The sequence below is a fragment of the Hydra viridissima genome, unplaced genomic scaffold (assembly GCF_058129835.1).
Source record: "Hydra viridissima isolate aposymbiotic clone 2 unplaced genomic scaffold, HvirCarnegie_v1 scaffold_2, whole genome shotgun sequence".
Classification (NCBI taxonomy): Eukaryota; Metazoa; Cnidaria; class Hydrozoa; order Anthoathecata; family Hydridae; genus Hydra; species Hydra viridissima.
In genome coordinates this window covers 12,520,912-12,535,573 of record NW_028324301.1, presented here as the reverse complement: position 1 = coordinate 12,535,573, position 14,662 = coordinate 12,520,912, and the positions used below count along the sequence as shown (strand labels likewise).

The 14,662-nt window shown below is 30.3% G+C and overlaps 2 protein-coding genes and 1 pseudogene across 3 annotated transcripts; all 3 read left to right on the top strand.

The window, feature by feature from the left end:
• The first annotated feature begins 301 nt into the window (after positions 1 to 301).
• Positions 302 to 2,056, top strand: LOC149891979 (uncharacterized). Its single transcript, XM_090079692.1, has one exon. The coding sequence runs from the start codon at positions 302 to 304 to the stop codon at positions 2,006 to 2,008; it is 1,707 nt and encodes a 568-aa protein (XP_089935818.1). The 3' UTR covers positions 2,009 to 2,056.
• A 47-nt stretch (positions 2,057 to 2,103) lies between these two features.
• Positions 2,104 to 5,170, top strand: LOC145195359 (uncharacterized). 2 transcript variants are annotated; one of them, XM_090079705.1, is made up of 10 exons: positions 2,104 to 2,584; positions 2,663 to 2,752; positions 2,846 to 2,911; positions 3,127 to 3,228; positions 3,397 to 3,432; positions 3,985 to 4,047; positions 4,179 to 4,348; positions 4,624 to 4,688; positions 4,796 to 4,902; positions 5,015 to 5,170. In XM_090079705.1, exons 1-10 carry the CDS (start codon positions 2,359 to 2,361, stop codon positions 5,125 to 5,127), a joined length of 1,038 nt encoding a protein of 345 aa, XP_089935831.1. In that variant the 5' UTR covers positions 2,104 to 2,358; the 3' UTR covers positions 5,128 to 5,170. The 2 variants fall into 2 exon arrangements, with proteins under 2 accessions (XP_089935831.1, XP_079929314.2); XM_080073188.2 differs by having other exon boundaries at positions 3,112 to 3,228.
• A 1,029-nt stretch (positions 5,171 to 6,199) lies between these two features.
• On the top strand, positions 6,200 to 8,469 carry LOC145182949 (E3 SUMO-protein ligase ZBED1-like; annotated as a pseudogene).
• Positions 8,470 to 14,662: the final 6,193 nt, after the last annotated feature.

Below are 14,662 nucleotides of genomic sequence, written 5' to 3'. Positions count from 1 at the left end.
AATCGAGCACGTTTTATGTTGGTTAACATTTAAAGAAATGGCGTATTATCGTAAATACAGAAGATTAAATGCTGAACTTAAGAAAATCGTTAAAGAGGAGGATAGTTTTAGTTCTATTGAAGATAACTCTTTGGTTGCTGATACTTTATGTGTTAAAAATGTAGTTTCAGTTTGCACTAACGAGACGATAAATGAAAATATCGATTTTGGTGTGCTCTCTGAATAAGACAGCACACCAAAATCCTAATCGTTAGAGTCTGACCGAAGTTATGATGAATGTGATTTTGATACTGTTCCAGAAATGCATCCTACATTAGACGATGATAGTGGTCACAGTGATGATGGAGATAAAAATATTACTTATGGTCTAGTTAGTTTATCATGTAAATACAATCTGTCAAGATCTTGCATGGACGATTTACTCAAACTTTTAAGGGAAAGTGGACATTGCTACTTGCCAAAAGATTCACGTACATTGCTAAAAACTCCTAGAGAGATTGATTATAAACAAAAATGTGGCGGAGAATATATTTATTTTGGTATAAAATGTGCAGTATTAAAGCAGTTAGTTTTTCTTCCAAGTTTTCATTTAAACCATGATTCTATCAACCTATATATCAACATTGATGGGCTTCCTTTATTCAAATCATCAAAAGTTCAGCTTTGGCCTATTTTGGGTAAATTTGATGGCTCAAATGTTTTTACTATTGCTTTATATTCTGGAACAAGCAAACCTAATTGTGTTACAGATTATCTTGATGATTTTATAAATGAAATAAATATTTTGAGAATTGATGGCATTCACTTTAATGATAAGATTTATGATGTAAAACTTAAAGCTTTTATATGTGATGCACCTGCACGAACCTTTCTTAAGTGTATATTTGGTCATACAGGTTATAATGCATGTGAGCGATGTCAAGTAAAAGGTTCTCGTGATAGTAATAGAACTGTATATAATGATGATATTAGTTATCCGCTTCGTAAAAAGGAAGATTTTAATCACTTTCTGTATATAAATAGCCATCAGGTGCAGCTATCGCCATTAGTTAAAATAGATGATTTTGACTGCATTAAAGGTTTCATTTTAGATTACATGCACTTAGTGTGCCTTGGAATTACAAAAAGAATATTAATCTTTCTAAAATCTGGTCCTAGGATATGCAAATTATCAAATTCACAGGTATTAGAAATATCTGCTAAACTTATTTCTTTTAACGGTAAACTCCCTTCAGATTTTGCAAGGCAACCACGATCTTTAGAAGATTTATTATTTTGGAAGGCAACAGAGTTTAGGGAATTTTTACTTTATTTAGGTGTTATTGTTTTAAAGGGCATTGTTTCAGATGCAATATATGAACATTTTTTGACATTTAGCATTGCAATGCGTATTTTATTGTCTGAAAATGATGAATTTCGTAGTTACTATCTTGATTATGCTAACAATTTATTGGTATATTTTTGCAAGAAAGCCAAGTTTTTATATGGAAATACGTTTTGTGTATACAATGTTCATTGTATTACACATGTTCATGATGATGTAAAAAATTTTGGGTGTTCTTTAAATAAGTTATCTTCATTTCCTTTCGAAAATTATATGCAAACATTAAAGAAGTATATAAAAAACTCCAAAAGTCCTATAGTGCAAGTAGCAAAACATCTTTCTGAGTTGGAGAATTTACATTTTATGAAAAACACAAAAACCCTGGTCAATAAAGTAAGTACTCGTTTTCGTGACTCATTGTTTTTATTAGAGGACAGCACTTTCTGTTTTATTAAAGAGATAGATGGAGAAAATTGTATATGTGATACTTTTAAGAATGACCAGCTTGTATCTTTGTATAAAAGTCCAATTGATTCTAAGGAGTTAAATGTTGGTATAATAGATATGAAAAAGATTCGTTTTTGCCAAAAAATGTTATGCAAGTCAAAACTTATCCGAAAAGCTGTTGTGTTACCTTATAAAAATGGTTTTATTTGTATGTCATTAGTTCATGAATTTATTTGATTTTATTTACAAGTGATCTTTGTATAAAATAAAACTAATGTTTATAAATACAATTTTTTTTTTTATTTAATTGCAGATTTTTTAAAATATATAACATTTAACATAAAAATTGATTATATTAAATACTCCTTAAATTTTCTCAATTTTAATTTTTGTATAAATAAATCATTTTGGTATAAAAAAGATTAAGGTGGTATTAATTAAAATAGATTTAACCAACCATACTGCAATGGGGCATGATAGAAAACTGGCTTAAATAACTTTCTCTAATTCAATGATCTACTAATTAGTCAAACATAAAAACAAAATCTTTGATAATTATTTTTATATTAGCCTTGGTTTAGTTAAATATGGCAAGCAAAACTATTAAAAATAAGTTACTTTGGACAAGAGTTGTGTGGGAAGAAAAAGCTGGTTCTCAATTTGAAGATGTAATTCCAGCACATTGGGTAAATGAAAATAAGTGTGTGGTATTTTGGCCATCAACTATGTCAGTCCAAAGAGCCATTTTGGAACAAATTGGCATTGACAAAACATGGAGGAAGTTTAAATGGATTAAAACTAAAATTGTGGATGGTAAGTGGTTTGATTGTATTATTTTAATCTATATTTGTAATATATCCAGTTATAGTATATTGGTAATGTTTTTTTTAGAAGATAAACAGCTCTGTCTTGATTATAATTTTACTTCTGGAGCAGAGCAATTTAGCACAGAGGAGGAGATTGATTTGGAAAATGCTGCAGGTTATAAATTTTTATATTAATAGCTCAATGCTATTAAACTGTTTTTAAATTATATGTTTATAACTATAAAATATTTTTATAACTATTTATTAGGAGTCAATACTTGTGTGGAACCTGAACTTCCTAAACCGCCAATGGTCACTTTCAAGGAAAATAAAAGTATTATTTTTTAATTATATATTTAATCATATCTTTATTATTAATGCAAGTTTTCATTCTACATATAAAAGAAGAAGTTTTTTCAACAAATACTGTAAGTTTGTTTATAAAAAGCTTAATTCAAGATTTACCAATAGTTGACAAAAGTAAGATTATAAAATATTTGTATATATTTATTTTATTATTTATGCTTTCATTAGAATCTCACACTGTAGATTTTCATACCAATCATACAGAGTCTAGAGGATCAGTAAAAACAAAACGTCATACAAGTTCCTTTGAGTTTACGAGAGGAACGACATCAATTAAAAAATCTAGTATGAATGTTTGATAATATATAATAATGAATGTAAAGATAGTTGTTGGATGTGCTAAGATTTCAAATTGCTTGATATTTTTACTTCAAAAGGCTATTTATAATTTAAATTAAATGTATTTTTAAATTAGTTCAAAATTGCAATCCATCTAAATTATTATTTCTTTAGAATATGAAGCAAAAGATTTGCCAATTGCTAAGGAAGGTGATTTTAGTTTCCTCTTTTACAAAATATATTAAAGAGTTATGTTTGTTTTTATTTAATTTTTTCTGGCATTCTTAAATTCATCACAAGTGTTGTGTCTACATTAAAGGTAAATTTAAAATGAAAATTATTTTACATCATGCATTTGATTTTTATACAATGAAATAAACATTGGTGAAGCTACACCATCTGGATTGGGCTTGCAGTAAAAATTGTCATGCTGTAATAGAATTTTAATAAATCACTTTACTGACGACTTAATCAAGATACCCAACAGTACTATTATTAAATATGATATTCAATAATAGTTGCAATACTCATTAATATCTTGATTAAAGTTGTCAGTAAAGTGATTTATTAAGATCCCAACACAGCATGACAAATTTTATTTGTGGCCCAATCCAGATGGTATTTCTAATTATCTTTATGAAAATATTATATCTATTAAATTTTGTTTGTTAAAGCATAGTTATACATTTTTATAGCTTACATTGGAAACCGCCACTAAATAAAATTTGAACAATATTTTAAAACGTTATAAATTATTTATAGAAATTATTAACATTGTGGCTTCAAAAGACAACAACAAAGATGAATTTTCTATGTCTGAAGAAAGTGAGTTAAATGTTTTTATTAGTTATTGTGCCATTCTAGTTGTGATTTTAATCTATATTCAAAAGAATAATCAGCTATATATAGCTGATTATTCTTTTGAATATAGCTGAATATTCTCGCATATCATTTAGAATATCGAAAGCAATCCCTAAAACTGTTAATAGAAATTAGAGATGGGATTAACTGTTTATTAAACACACCGAGTGTCAATGGAGCTATCAATATAGTTAAAGTTAATGACATTTCAGACCTATATGCTGCAAATGATGAATTGAAAGATGCAGCAATAAGGAGTAATGCTGTAAGTTAATATATTTGTGTGAAACCTAGGCATGGAGTGCAAAAAGCAAATTTGATTAAAGTTAAGTAATCTAGTTAATATCTAGTTAGGTTTATTCTACTTGTTATTTAGTAATCTAGCTGTGTTAAAACAGGAGCATTCAAGTTATATGTGACACTTTATTTTTTAGGTCCTCAACACATTATGTTGAAGTTTTTAGTGATACTAGTTTTTGGTTAGTTCTCTCTAACTTTATATACATTTTATATTGTAACATTTGTTATATCTGTTTATAGATAGAAATGTTAAAATGTGTAGGAGGAAATGATTGTGGCGAAATGGTACGCAATATTTTAGACAGGTATGTTATAATTTTGTGTTAAAAATAAATAACCCAATGTATATATTTTAAAATTTCTGCTTCATAAATCTATATAATGAAAAGAAATTTAAAAAAATCTATTTAAGGTTATTTAGCATTTCCGTTATGTCGAAAATGAACATGAAAGGGTCATCTAGACATGGGGAAGCAAAGATAGCATTTAAGAATTTGGAATTCTTCAGTTTGATTCAAGGTAAGAAAGTTAATTTATTTTATTGCACAACGGAGATTAATATTTAATTTATTATGGTATACTTTTTTTCTTTCCATATTAATAGTTCAAAATCAAATTATTTATGTTTTAGAGGTTGTCACCAGGCAATTCAGTAACGTTACAACAAAAGCACTTACAGCAGCTATAGGAAATAAGCTAAAGAATGCCCCTGGACAACTAAAACGCGATCAAGCATCAAATTGATAATGTTGTATTGTGAATTATAATAAATTAAATATTGATATGATATATTAAGTTGTTTTTAATTAATCAAAACTTCTGTGCTGTAAAAATAGCATATATAATTTAGTTTACAAAAGTATCGCATTAAAAACTGTTAATTTGAATTTGAAATTATAATTTTAAACTCACAGATATTAATGTTTTAGATAAATAATTATTTATCTAGTTTTACTTTTTAGAAAGAATATAATCTTAAAAGATTATATTCTTTCTAAAAAGTAAAATAATTTTAAAAAAATGACGCGAAAAAATATTTTTTGAGTTATCTTGCAAACGTATTATTCACGTCTTGTTCGCAAATCTTAAATTCGTGATTTTATATACAAGTTTAAAACATGTTAAAAAAACGCGTCCTACGCGTATTTAAAATACGTCTTAAATTCGTATTTAATAATACGTATTAAAAGTTTGCGTTTAAGACCAATACAAGACAGTTTAAATACGTATTATAGTATTTTTAAAATACGTATATAATACGTATTATATACGTCTTTTTGCCGGCTGGGTTACTTCAAAAAGGGAGTAGCGTTGCAAAGCCATTTTAGGCTAAACTAAAAAAGAACTACATATATATATATAGACTATATTTAGATTAACTTACTGACCACACACTTAGGCAAATATATATATATGTGTGTGTGTAGCAGTGATATTTTCATTAACGTGAAGTAAAATTAGAAGTAAAAATAATTGATTTCGTTAATGTGAATAAAAATTTAAAATTAGGATATATCTGAAGAACGAAAACTGAAATAAAATTGAATATAAGCATCAAAAAACGAAAATAGGAATAGAATTAGGAATTATTACCGAACGAAAATTATTGAATATTAAAAGAAATTTCGATACACTAATTAGTTTTTTTTGACAATTAATTTACAAATTTTGCATTCTTGCTTTAAAATTGGCGCACATGTTTGACCATAACGATGATATTTGGAATGATTATAGAATGTATCAATGGACCACAAAACGTGCTTGTCATTACGTTAAGTATAAATCCAATGCGTTCAATCTTTTGTTGTAAAATAAAATAAACATCTAAAGATTCTTAAGAGTTGCAAATTAATAACAGAATAATGAGTTTATCAAGGTTGTTGGCTGGTAGGAAGCGTGACAGTCTTGTATGGAAATTCTTCGTTTACGATGAAAAAAATGACAAATCCACGTGTCTAGTACAGGACATAATTAATGAGAGCGTATGTGGCGCATCTCTTGCCGGAAAAAATTCCAGTAACTTGGTGGCGCACATTCAGAGAATACATAAAGACACACACAAATGTTACGCGGATGAAAAGAAAAAACGAAATGCAGAAAAAATATTTTTGAAACGTAAAATTGATGACAGCAATTCTATATCTTCCCGAAATAGTGGAAAGACAAAAACTCAGACAATAAGAGAGTGCTTTGAACACCGAATCACCGCGTGGCCAACGGAATCAAATGAATATCAATTGCGTCAGGATAGCGTGATTGAAATGATTGTTAATACCAGCTATCCAATGGTATTGCTAGATCAGCCGTCGTTTTGAAAGTTGATAAAAACTTTTGACCCAAAATTTAAATTGCCAGGTTATAATTAACACAACTAAATTTTTAAATTATTGTTTTAAATTCATTCAATGCTAAACAATTTTTAAATGTTTGCCTGTAATTATAGTATCATTAATGTAACACTATAGTAACTAAAAACACAAACTGATGTGCATTAAATTTTAACTGATTTAAATTTTATATTGCAGGGTCTGCAACATTGAACAAGCGGATAAACGAGCGTTTTCTTCTACAATCTGCACAACTGAAAGACTTGATGAATCGTACACGCAAAGTAACAATTTGTCTTGATGGTTGGACGAAGAAGCGTCTCACAGCATCGTTCCCTGGAATATCTGCTTGTTTCTATGACACCACCATTGATAAAGCACGACATGCTTTCCTAAATTTGATAGAACTCCAACATCCCCACACGGGTGAGATGCTTGCCGAATGTTTAAAGAAATGTCTTGACCAGTGGGGTATTAGAGAAAATCAAGTTATGTTGATTGTTTCAGACAACGGGTCTAATATGATTTAAGCCATCAGGCTCTTACAGGAAGTGTATGCAGCTAAAAAATCTGACGAATCTGAATCTTATGAGTTTGAATCTGACGAGTCTGAACATGAAACTGATGAGGAAGAGATCCAGTCTCAGTCAGAACAAACTGATTTATTTCTGCCAGATCATATTCCATATCGTCGAATGCCCTGTATGGCTCACACACTCCAGCTTCTCATAAAACCAGTTTATGAACATTATAGTGCAACCACCTTAGAAACGAGACAAGTTGTATCAAGAATTAGGAAATCAAGTGTGGCAATTGAGAAACTTATTGACAAGTGTGGGAAGTCTGTGATAACTGACTGCACCTCAAAATGGAACAGTACATATCAGATGATTGACCGTCTGTTTAAAATAAAGACATCGGTGAATGAAATTCTTATAGAAATTGGTACATATTATTTTATTATTTATGTTATTAGTGTGTATAAATTATTTTCGGAATTTTATTAAGTCTACAAAATTGCGTCTTACCTTATATAAACTAAAAAAACGAAAATGGTTATAAATTGTAAGAAGTTCATTAGTCATTATCATTAAAAAACAAGACAGGGTATATAGTCTTTAAATTAGGTTTACTAATAACACGGAAATACTTTACCCTGCCTTTTAAATCACATTGCAACAGTATGGAAAAAAGAGACGTATATCAATGATAATTATTAGTTATTACAATTGTTATTAGTAAACTTTAATTTCAGACGGTTTACTTAAATTTAAGAATCGACACATTCAAAGCATATGAATGGGTTCGTCTTCAAAACATTTCTTCACTTTTGGAACCCTTTGCAGTACAAACAGATATACTTCAGACCGATGCCTAGTCTCTTTCACAGGTTCTACCATCTATACTCAATTTGGAATGCTATTTACAAAAATATCCTACCAGCAAGTCTTTGATAGCGAATCTTCTTGGAGATCTACGTCAACGGTTTCAAACAATTCTGCAGCCGGACTCAGATACGTTTAATCCTCTTCCGTCTGCTGCATATTTGTTAGATCCAACCGTTGCTGTCTTTATCCTCACACCGGAAATGGGCACCTTGCTCCATGCAGCAAAGATTTATATAATAAAAGTTTGTGGAGTAGAACAAGAATTATAAGCTGCTGCTGAGTCAAATGGATCTGAATGTGAATTTGCTGCCATAAAGCGCTTTAAGTTCTTGTCAAATAAAATCTTTACAAAAGAAAGAAAAATTTATAACCAAAACAACCTCACGAGATTGCAATTTTGGCTGAAGATTTACTGTCCGCCCCAGCATCACAGGCGTTTGTAGAAAGGATATTTTCACTTTGTGGAATTTTAACTGTTGGTCGCCACAACCGAATGAAAAAATCATTAGAGATGAGAATTTTACGAAACTGAACAAAAACTTGTAATTTAAATTCAACCAGATATTTTCTTTCAATTTCTTATTATAACTCAATTGAATCATTGAATGACTATTTTATGACTATTTTTATCCTTTTTTAGATGTTACTAAGGTGGTTACTATGTTTACTAAGTTAAAAAATTGTTTAAATATTTTTCTTGAAATTTATGTATTACATTATTTCTTGAAATAATGATAGGGGAGACCGGGGCTAGTTTTCAGCAGGGGTAAGTTGACGAATTGCGTTTATCTGCAGAGTCTTTTATCAAAAAGTATCAGAAATCTCAGGGAACTTTCCTAATTGACCATTTCATCTTGGGTCCTACGACTAAAACTAATATAAATATTCCAGTCACAATTGATTTACTATTATCAGTCAGGCTATTTTAGTAGTTGTCGTTTTTCAGGATCTTTAGGCAGTTTATTGAAAAGCTTTTAGGGTTTATTGGCAAAATTTTCACAGGGGAAGCTGGAAAACAAAAAATATCTTTATAAAATTAATTTTTTTTAAATTTTTATTTCTAACAATATTGAAAAAATTTATTTTTACAAAAAAAATACTTTTGAATTTTTTTACAAAAAAATTTTTTTAGGGGATTTTGTTACCAGGAACCAAGGTGGGGTGTTGTTTTGTTACCAGGAACAAAGGTGGAGTGTTGTTTTGGCTTCATATTCAAACTACTAACTGCTACTAGCTCATAGAAATAATAAATAATTTTTATACATTTTTACTCACTAATACGTTAATAATCTTTTTTATAGTTTGCGCCAACTTACCCCGGGGTGGGGCAAGTTTTTCTTTTTTTAAGGCCCAGGAAGGAGCCATAAGATTTTTTTTTTAAATGAATGTAACTAGTACAAGTTACCCAAATTCGTAGACTTCAAGACTACACTTTAATTTTTTCAAAAAAAGTATGTCGTTAGGACTACTAATTGCTGTAAAATTTGATAGAAGTAAAATATGAACTAGCGTTAGCCGACTTAAGTCGGCTAACGCTAGTTGGGTCGGTGAAGGTGAAAGTCCAAGAACTATAGTAAGATGCGACAGGTTTCAGCCGAAAAACTTGTTCTACATCTTCTTCAAAACAAGAGGTGTTGTTCATTTGGGTTATGTTGAAAAGGGAGACACCATTACTAGCGAATATTATATAAAAAATTGTTTGAAACCTCTTATATGCGAAATAAATAAGCAAAGACCTAAAACAGGCACTCAAAATTTCAAATTTCTCCATGATAACGCTCGACCCCATGTGACTGAAACCGTCACAAATTACAATAATTCGCCACCCACCATACTCACCAGACTTAGCTCCATCCGATTATTGGCTATTCGACTTGATAAAAAAAAATCTTGATGACGATACTGACGTCGAAAGTCAAAAAACTCGCATAACGAAGCTACTTCAAAGTATACCCAAAGAAGAGTATAAAAAAACGTTTGACAAATGGCTTGAAAGGATGCAACTTTGTATAGATAACGATGGACATTATTTTGAACATTTGATAAAACAAAATTAAAAAAAGCTCTTCTTTTTTTTTTTTTAGAGGGGAGTTCTACGAACTTTTCTAACGACCTAAGTATATATATATATATGTAATATTTTAAATACGTAATTTAGTTAAAAATATACTTTTAAAGTATTTTGTTTTGTATTTTAAATACTTTTTCCACCAAGTATTTTGTATTTGAATTTTAAATTTTTACAACACTGATAATAAATAATTAGTGTAATGCAATCAGAAATTATACAATCTTACAATAAAGAACTTATTATATATATATATATATATATATATATATATATATATATATATATATATATATATATATATATATATATATATATATATATATATATATATATATATATATACAATATAATATAATATAAAAAATATATATATACACACAACAATGTTAAACTAACAAATTATTCATAATAATATCTTTATTATATAAATAAATAAAAAAATTTAATAGTATTTTGTTCCAAAAAGCACAGGTCATTGCAAATAGTAATTCACTAATAAAATGTGTGACCTAAATAAGATAAAGAAAAGACAAGAGAAAAACTTAAGAAATAAACTAGTCATATAATAAAAGTAAAACTTTACAAAAATTTATAAGTAATACTTATGAAACAGACTTTTAAAAGAGTTAAAATATAGGTAAAATAGTTATTATAATGTATTTACATATACATACACATATACACAAATAAGAAATTACAAAATGTGCATAAGCATAAAGAAAATATTTAATTTCGTTCGGATCGAATATATCACAACAGAAAGATTGGGTCGAATAATTTACTTTTCTAATTTTTTCCAATCATATTTTGTAACTAAGCAGCCGAAATCTCGTCAAACCGTCGACCTTCTTGAGTAATTATGCCTAAGGTTCTGTCAGCATTTTGCCCGTCCTTAGTATGTCTACAGCTAACTCCGAACAAGTTTCTTCCATATCGCGACGCACTATTAAACATCAACTAGAAAAGAACATTTTCAGTTTCTTTTCTTATGAGCGAAAAAATATTTTTTACATGTGTAATGCCAAAAACATTAAAAAAAACTCTTACTTTACTCTTCAAATCAAACTTAAATGCCCTATAAATTTTGTAAGATAATTTATATTCAAACAAAATTAAAAAAAAAGTAAAGTGTATTTTAAAAGTAATCATTACTTACTAAAATCAATAACTCATTTTCTCCCAACGTTTAAGATAATTTGATGAGCTTTCATTTAAGATTAAATATTTCATTCAAGGCGATTTGATAAAAAAACCTCACGCACAAAATGATTTTAAGAATTTTATTTATTAGCTTTTGGCCAAATTTTTGAAGTCACTGTAAGCACTGTAAACAAAATTGAACACAAGCTGTAGAGTCACATGCATACAACATAATATAGGATCATCAAACGCACAAGGAAGTCAAATATTCACGATAATGTCATTAGAGAGGAAGAATCTTAGTGGAAGTTTGTCCTTGTTGCGGCAAGAGTCGTGCAATTCTTGCATAACTTTGATGGCACGCTCGAAGCACTGGTTGCTTCGGGCAATGTTGATTGGAGAGTCATCTATTTTCCAGTGGGTTTTCAAGCAATTGAGAGCTTTTGGGTAGTCATTCAGAGCTTCAGATATTTCTTCAAAATCTGCTGAACCAATGGTCAGCCCATGAGTAAGAAATGAATGAACAGATTTTATGCAAACTGATCTGGGTTTCTGGCACCAGAATAAACGCAAGAAGGGCTAGAATAATGGCACGAGAGTTCCAGCGTGCATTGCTGATGTTTGGATCTGTTAGAAATTCACGAAGGGGATCTCATTGCTCTTAGTTAAGTGACGGAAGACACGAGTGAGGTGGTAGAGAAACTTCATGTCATCTCTCCAGCCGCCTGTTTCCTTAACCTCTGTTTTGCCGTTGCTGAAGGCTGCTTTCAATTTATCTTAATTGCTCATCAAATCCTGCACAAAGAAATACTCAATGTTTGGTGATTTAGTCGACCTATGTAGCTCATCGTCCATGACAATGCGAAGAACGCGGTCTAGCACATGGTGCTGGCAACTGATGAACTTGGGTTTGGGGTGACCTTTCTCTTCGAACATTTGCTGTAACCGTACAACAACGCCTGTCTTCTTACCGGTATTCGCGTTTGTTGTGTCGGTAACAATCATCACAACTGATCCCCACAGGTTGAACACCTCTAACACATCCTGGAGTCCGTCTGTGATTGTTTGAGTTTTCCCATCTTTCAATTTTAGCGCAGTCAACTTAATTTCTTCAGGTTTATTCTTGAGGACCACGGCCTGATATTCAAAACCCTCGATGTGTTTACTGTCAAAGTGTATGCTCCAGTTCTACAGATAAAGCGTGCTTACCAAGTGTTTCTACACCTGAGCAGCTGTCGTGTAGATAGCCTTGGGGATTGCTGATTAACATGGGGTTGGGATTTCAATTCCCTCATCAGAAAGCTGGCGGCACATTTCGTAACAATCAGGTAGCGCTAAGCTGGTAAGTGTGGACACTTATCAGCTTAGTCGATTCCATTGCCCTCTTTCGCTTGGATGGGTGAATGGTAGTGGCAATAGCAGGTTTGCCAGTCGAATAACCAACGTAACCTTTGCTCTAAATTTCCATTCGCCTTTCATCTTGGTCATGTCAAACAGTTCATTGAATGAATCAAAGTTTTGTTTTTTTCTGCAGCGCTCGTAGTCTTTCAGAAGTTTTGCTAGTTTTGCACAAATGGCTTGATCAGATACATGCGGGAAGTTCATTGTTTTGTTCCATAGGTCTTTAAGCTCTACAGCAATTAAACCGATCCTCTCTCTCCGTTCTTTGGCAGTGAATTCAAGAAATTTAAGGCATCCAATGACGTGGTTTTTCAGGGGCATCAACGGTGCTTCATAAATTGCCACGTTGCCTCTTCTTGATGGGGCTTGAAACTGACAAAGTTCTTTGTCCAGGTTTCCTTGTTTTTCTCCGTGTTAGAAGAGCTCTTCTTGAACGATATGTTGTCTTCTATTCAGCAACTGAAAAAGGAAAGGCCTTAACGTCAATATTAATTATGTTACAAATTAAAGAAACTGTTATTAAGTTTTCAATTGAACTGTTATTGTAAATGTATATTATTTCAAAAGAAGCAAATAATGATTATAGAAAATGAAAAAGGCAGACACTAATTAAATATTATATGCTCAATTATAATTTGCGAAAGAGTTAAATGTAGCTTACCAAATAATACAAGGATCTCTTTATACTTAAACTATAGAAAATGCGCAATAACTAAAATAATGCCAATAATAATGTTGACACCAAATTAAGATAATTAAAACTCAACTACCCGCTTTAAACACCTCGCTTATATACCAGTTTATAGCAGACTGCAAAACAGCTGAAGAAAATTTTAGAATTCTTCAGAAGATTCCCGAACAATTACGTTATCATGACGTCACTGTCCTTGCTGACGGCGCACAGCGTTATACGATGTTCTGGAAAATTCTATACATTTCTCTGCTACATAAATTATTGCACAAGTCGGTTTCATGATTTATGTTGTATACAGTATTTATATATATATATATATATATATATATATATATATATATATATATATATATATATATATATATATATACATATATGTAAATGTGCTACATATGTGTACACATATGTAGCACATTTTTAAAATATATAATATCTTACAGCCCTTTTTTATGCATTTAGATTTAATGAGGGTATGTTGAAAAAAATTAGTTTTTATCCTTCCCTGGCTAAAAATATTAAAATGTCAAGGACGAAGGAGGGGGGGGGGAGGGATCTTCACTAGATATAAGTTTGAAGCTTTTACTGCATATTTTCATTTAAAAAATTGTCAAAATAGAAATTGACCATGATTGCCTTATTGATAAGAATCCTAGTTAAGTTTATTTCTGGAAAAGATGTTAAGCATAAGGGGAAAATGAAAAGATAAAGAATGAGAAGATCTAGATAAAGTAGATTCAGTAGCTAGTCTGCACCGGTAATTGAAGAAAATCCTGATGTCGCTCCAGGAAAAAGAATTACTCTATATCTGTATTTAATCTTCAAAAAAGAAGAAAAAAAAGGTTGTAGTGGAAGCAGAAAAAATCAAACAAAACTTCATAATATTAGCTGAATGAAAACAACTAACTTCACATTTTGATCCTATAATTTTGGTTAGGGGATTGAAAATGGGAAAGATAAAGTTGAACGTGTGGCTGTAATTGTTAGTACCCCAGATCTTGAGTTTGCCCAGATTATTGGGATTATTTTTGTCATAAGTTTAAAAAACCAAATCTCAAGCTTTTAAAAGCACCAGTGAGAAATGGGACTTTTTTAATGTAATAGAATTTCTCTCATTTGACACAACAAACACCAATAATGGTTTGATAAATGATATGTACACTGATAGAAAAGTGGAGAAAGAAAGCATTTGATAGGTTGGCATGTAGGCAACATGTAAGATGTAATTAAAAATTGATTAATTTAAAGCAAATATGTTTTA

Bases quoted from the DNA above. Each gene is read 5' to 3' on its own strand.
- LOC149891979 (XM_090079692.1), top strand. From the start codon at position 302: ATGCATCCTACATTAGACGATGATAGTGGTCACAGTGATGATGGAGAT.
- LOC145195359 (XM_080073188.2), top strand. From the start codon at position 2,359: ATGGCAAGCAAAACTATTAAAAATAAGTTACTTTGGACAAGAGTTGTG. The intron at 2,753-2,845 runs GTTATAAATTTT...ACTATTTATTAG, and splicing joins TGATTTGGAAAATGCTGCAG to GAGTCAATACTTGTGTGGAA. The intron at 3,433-3,984 runs GTGATTTTAGTT...AATTATTTATAG, and splicing joins TTTGCCAATTGCTAAGGAAG to AAATTATTAACATTGTGGCT.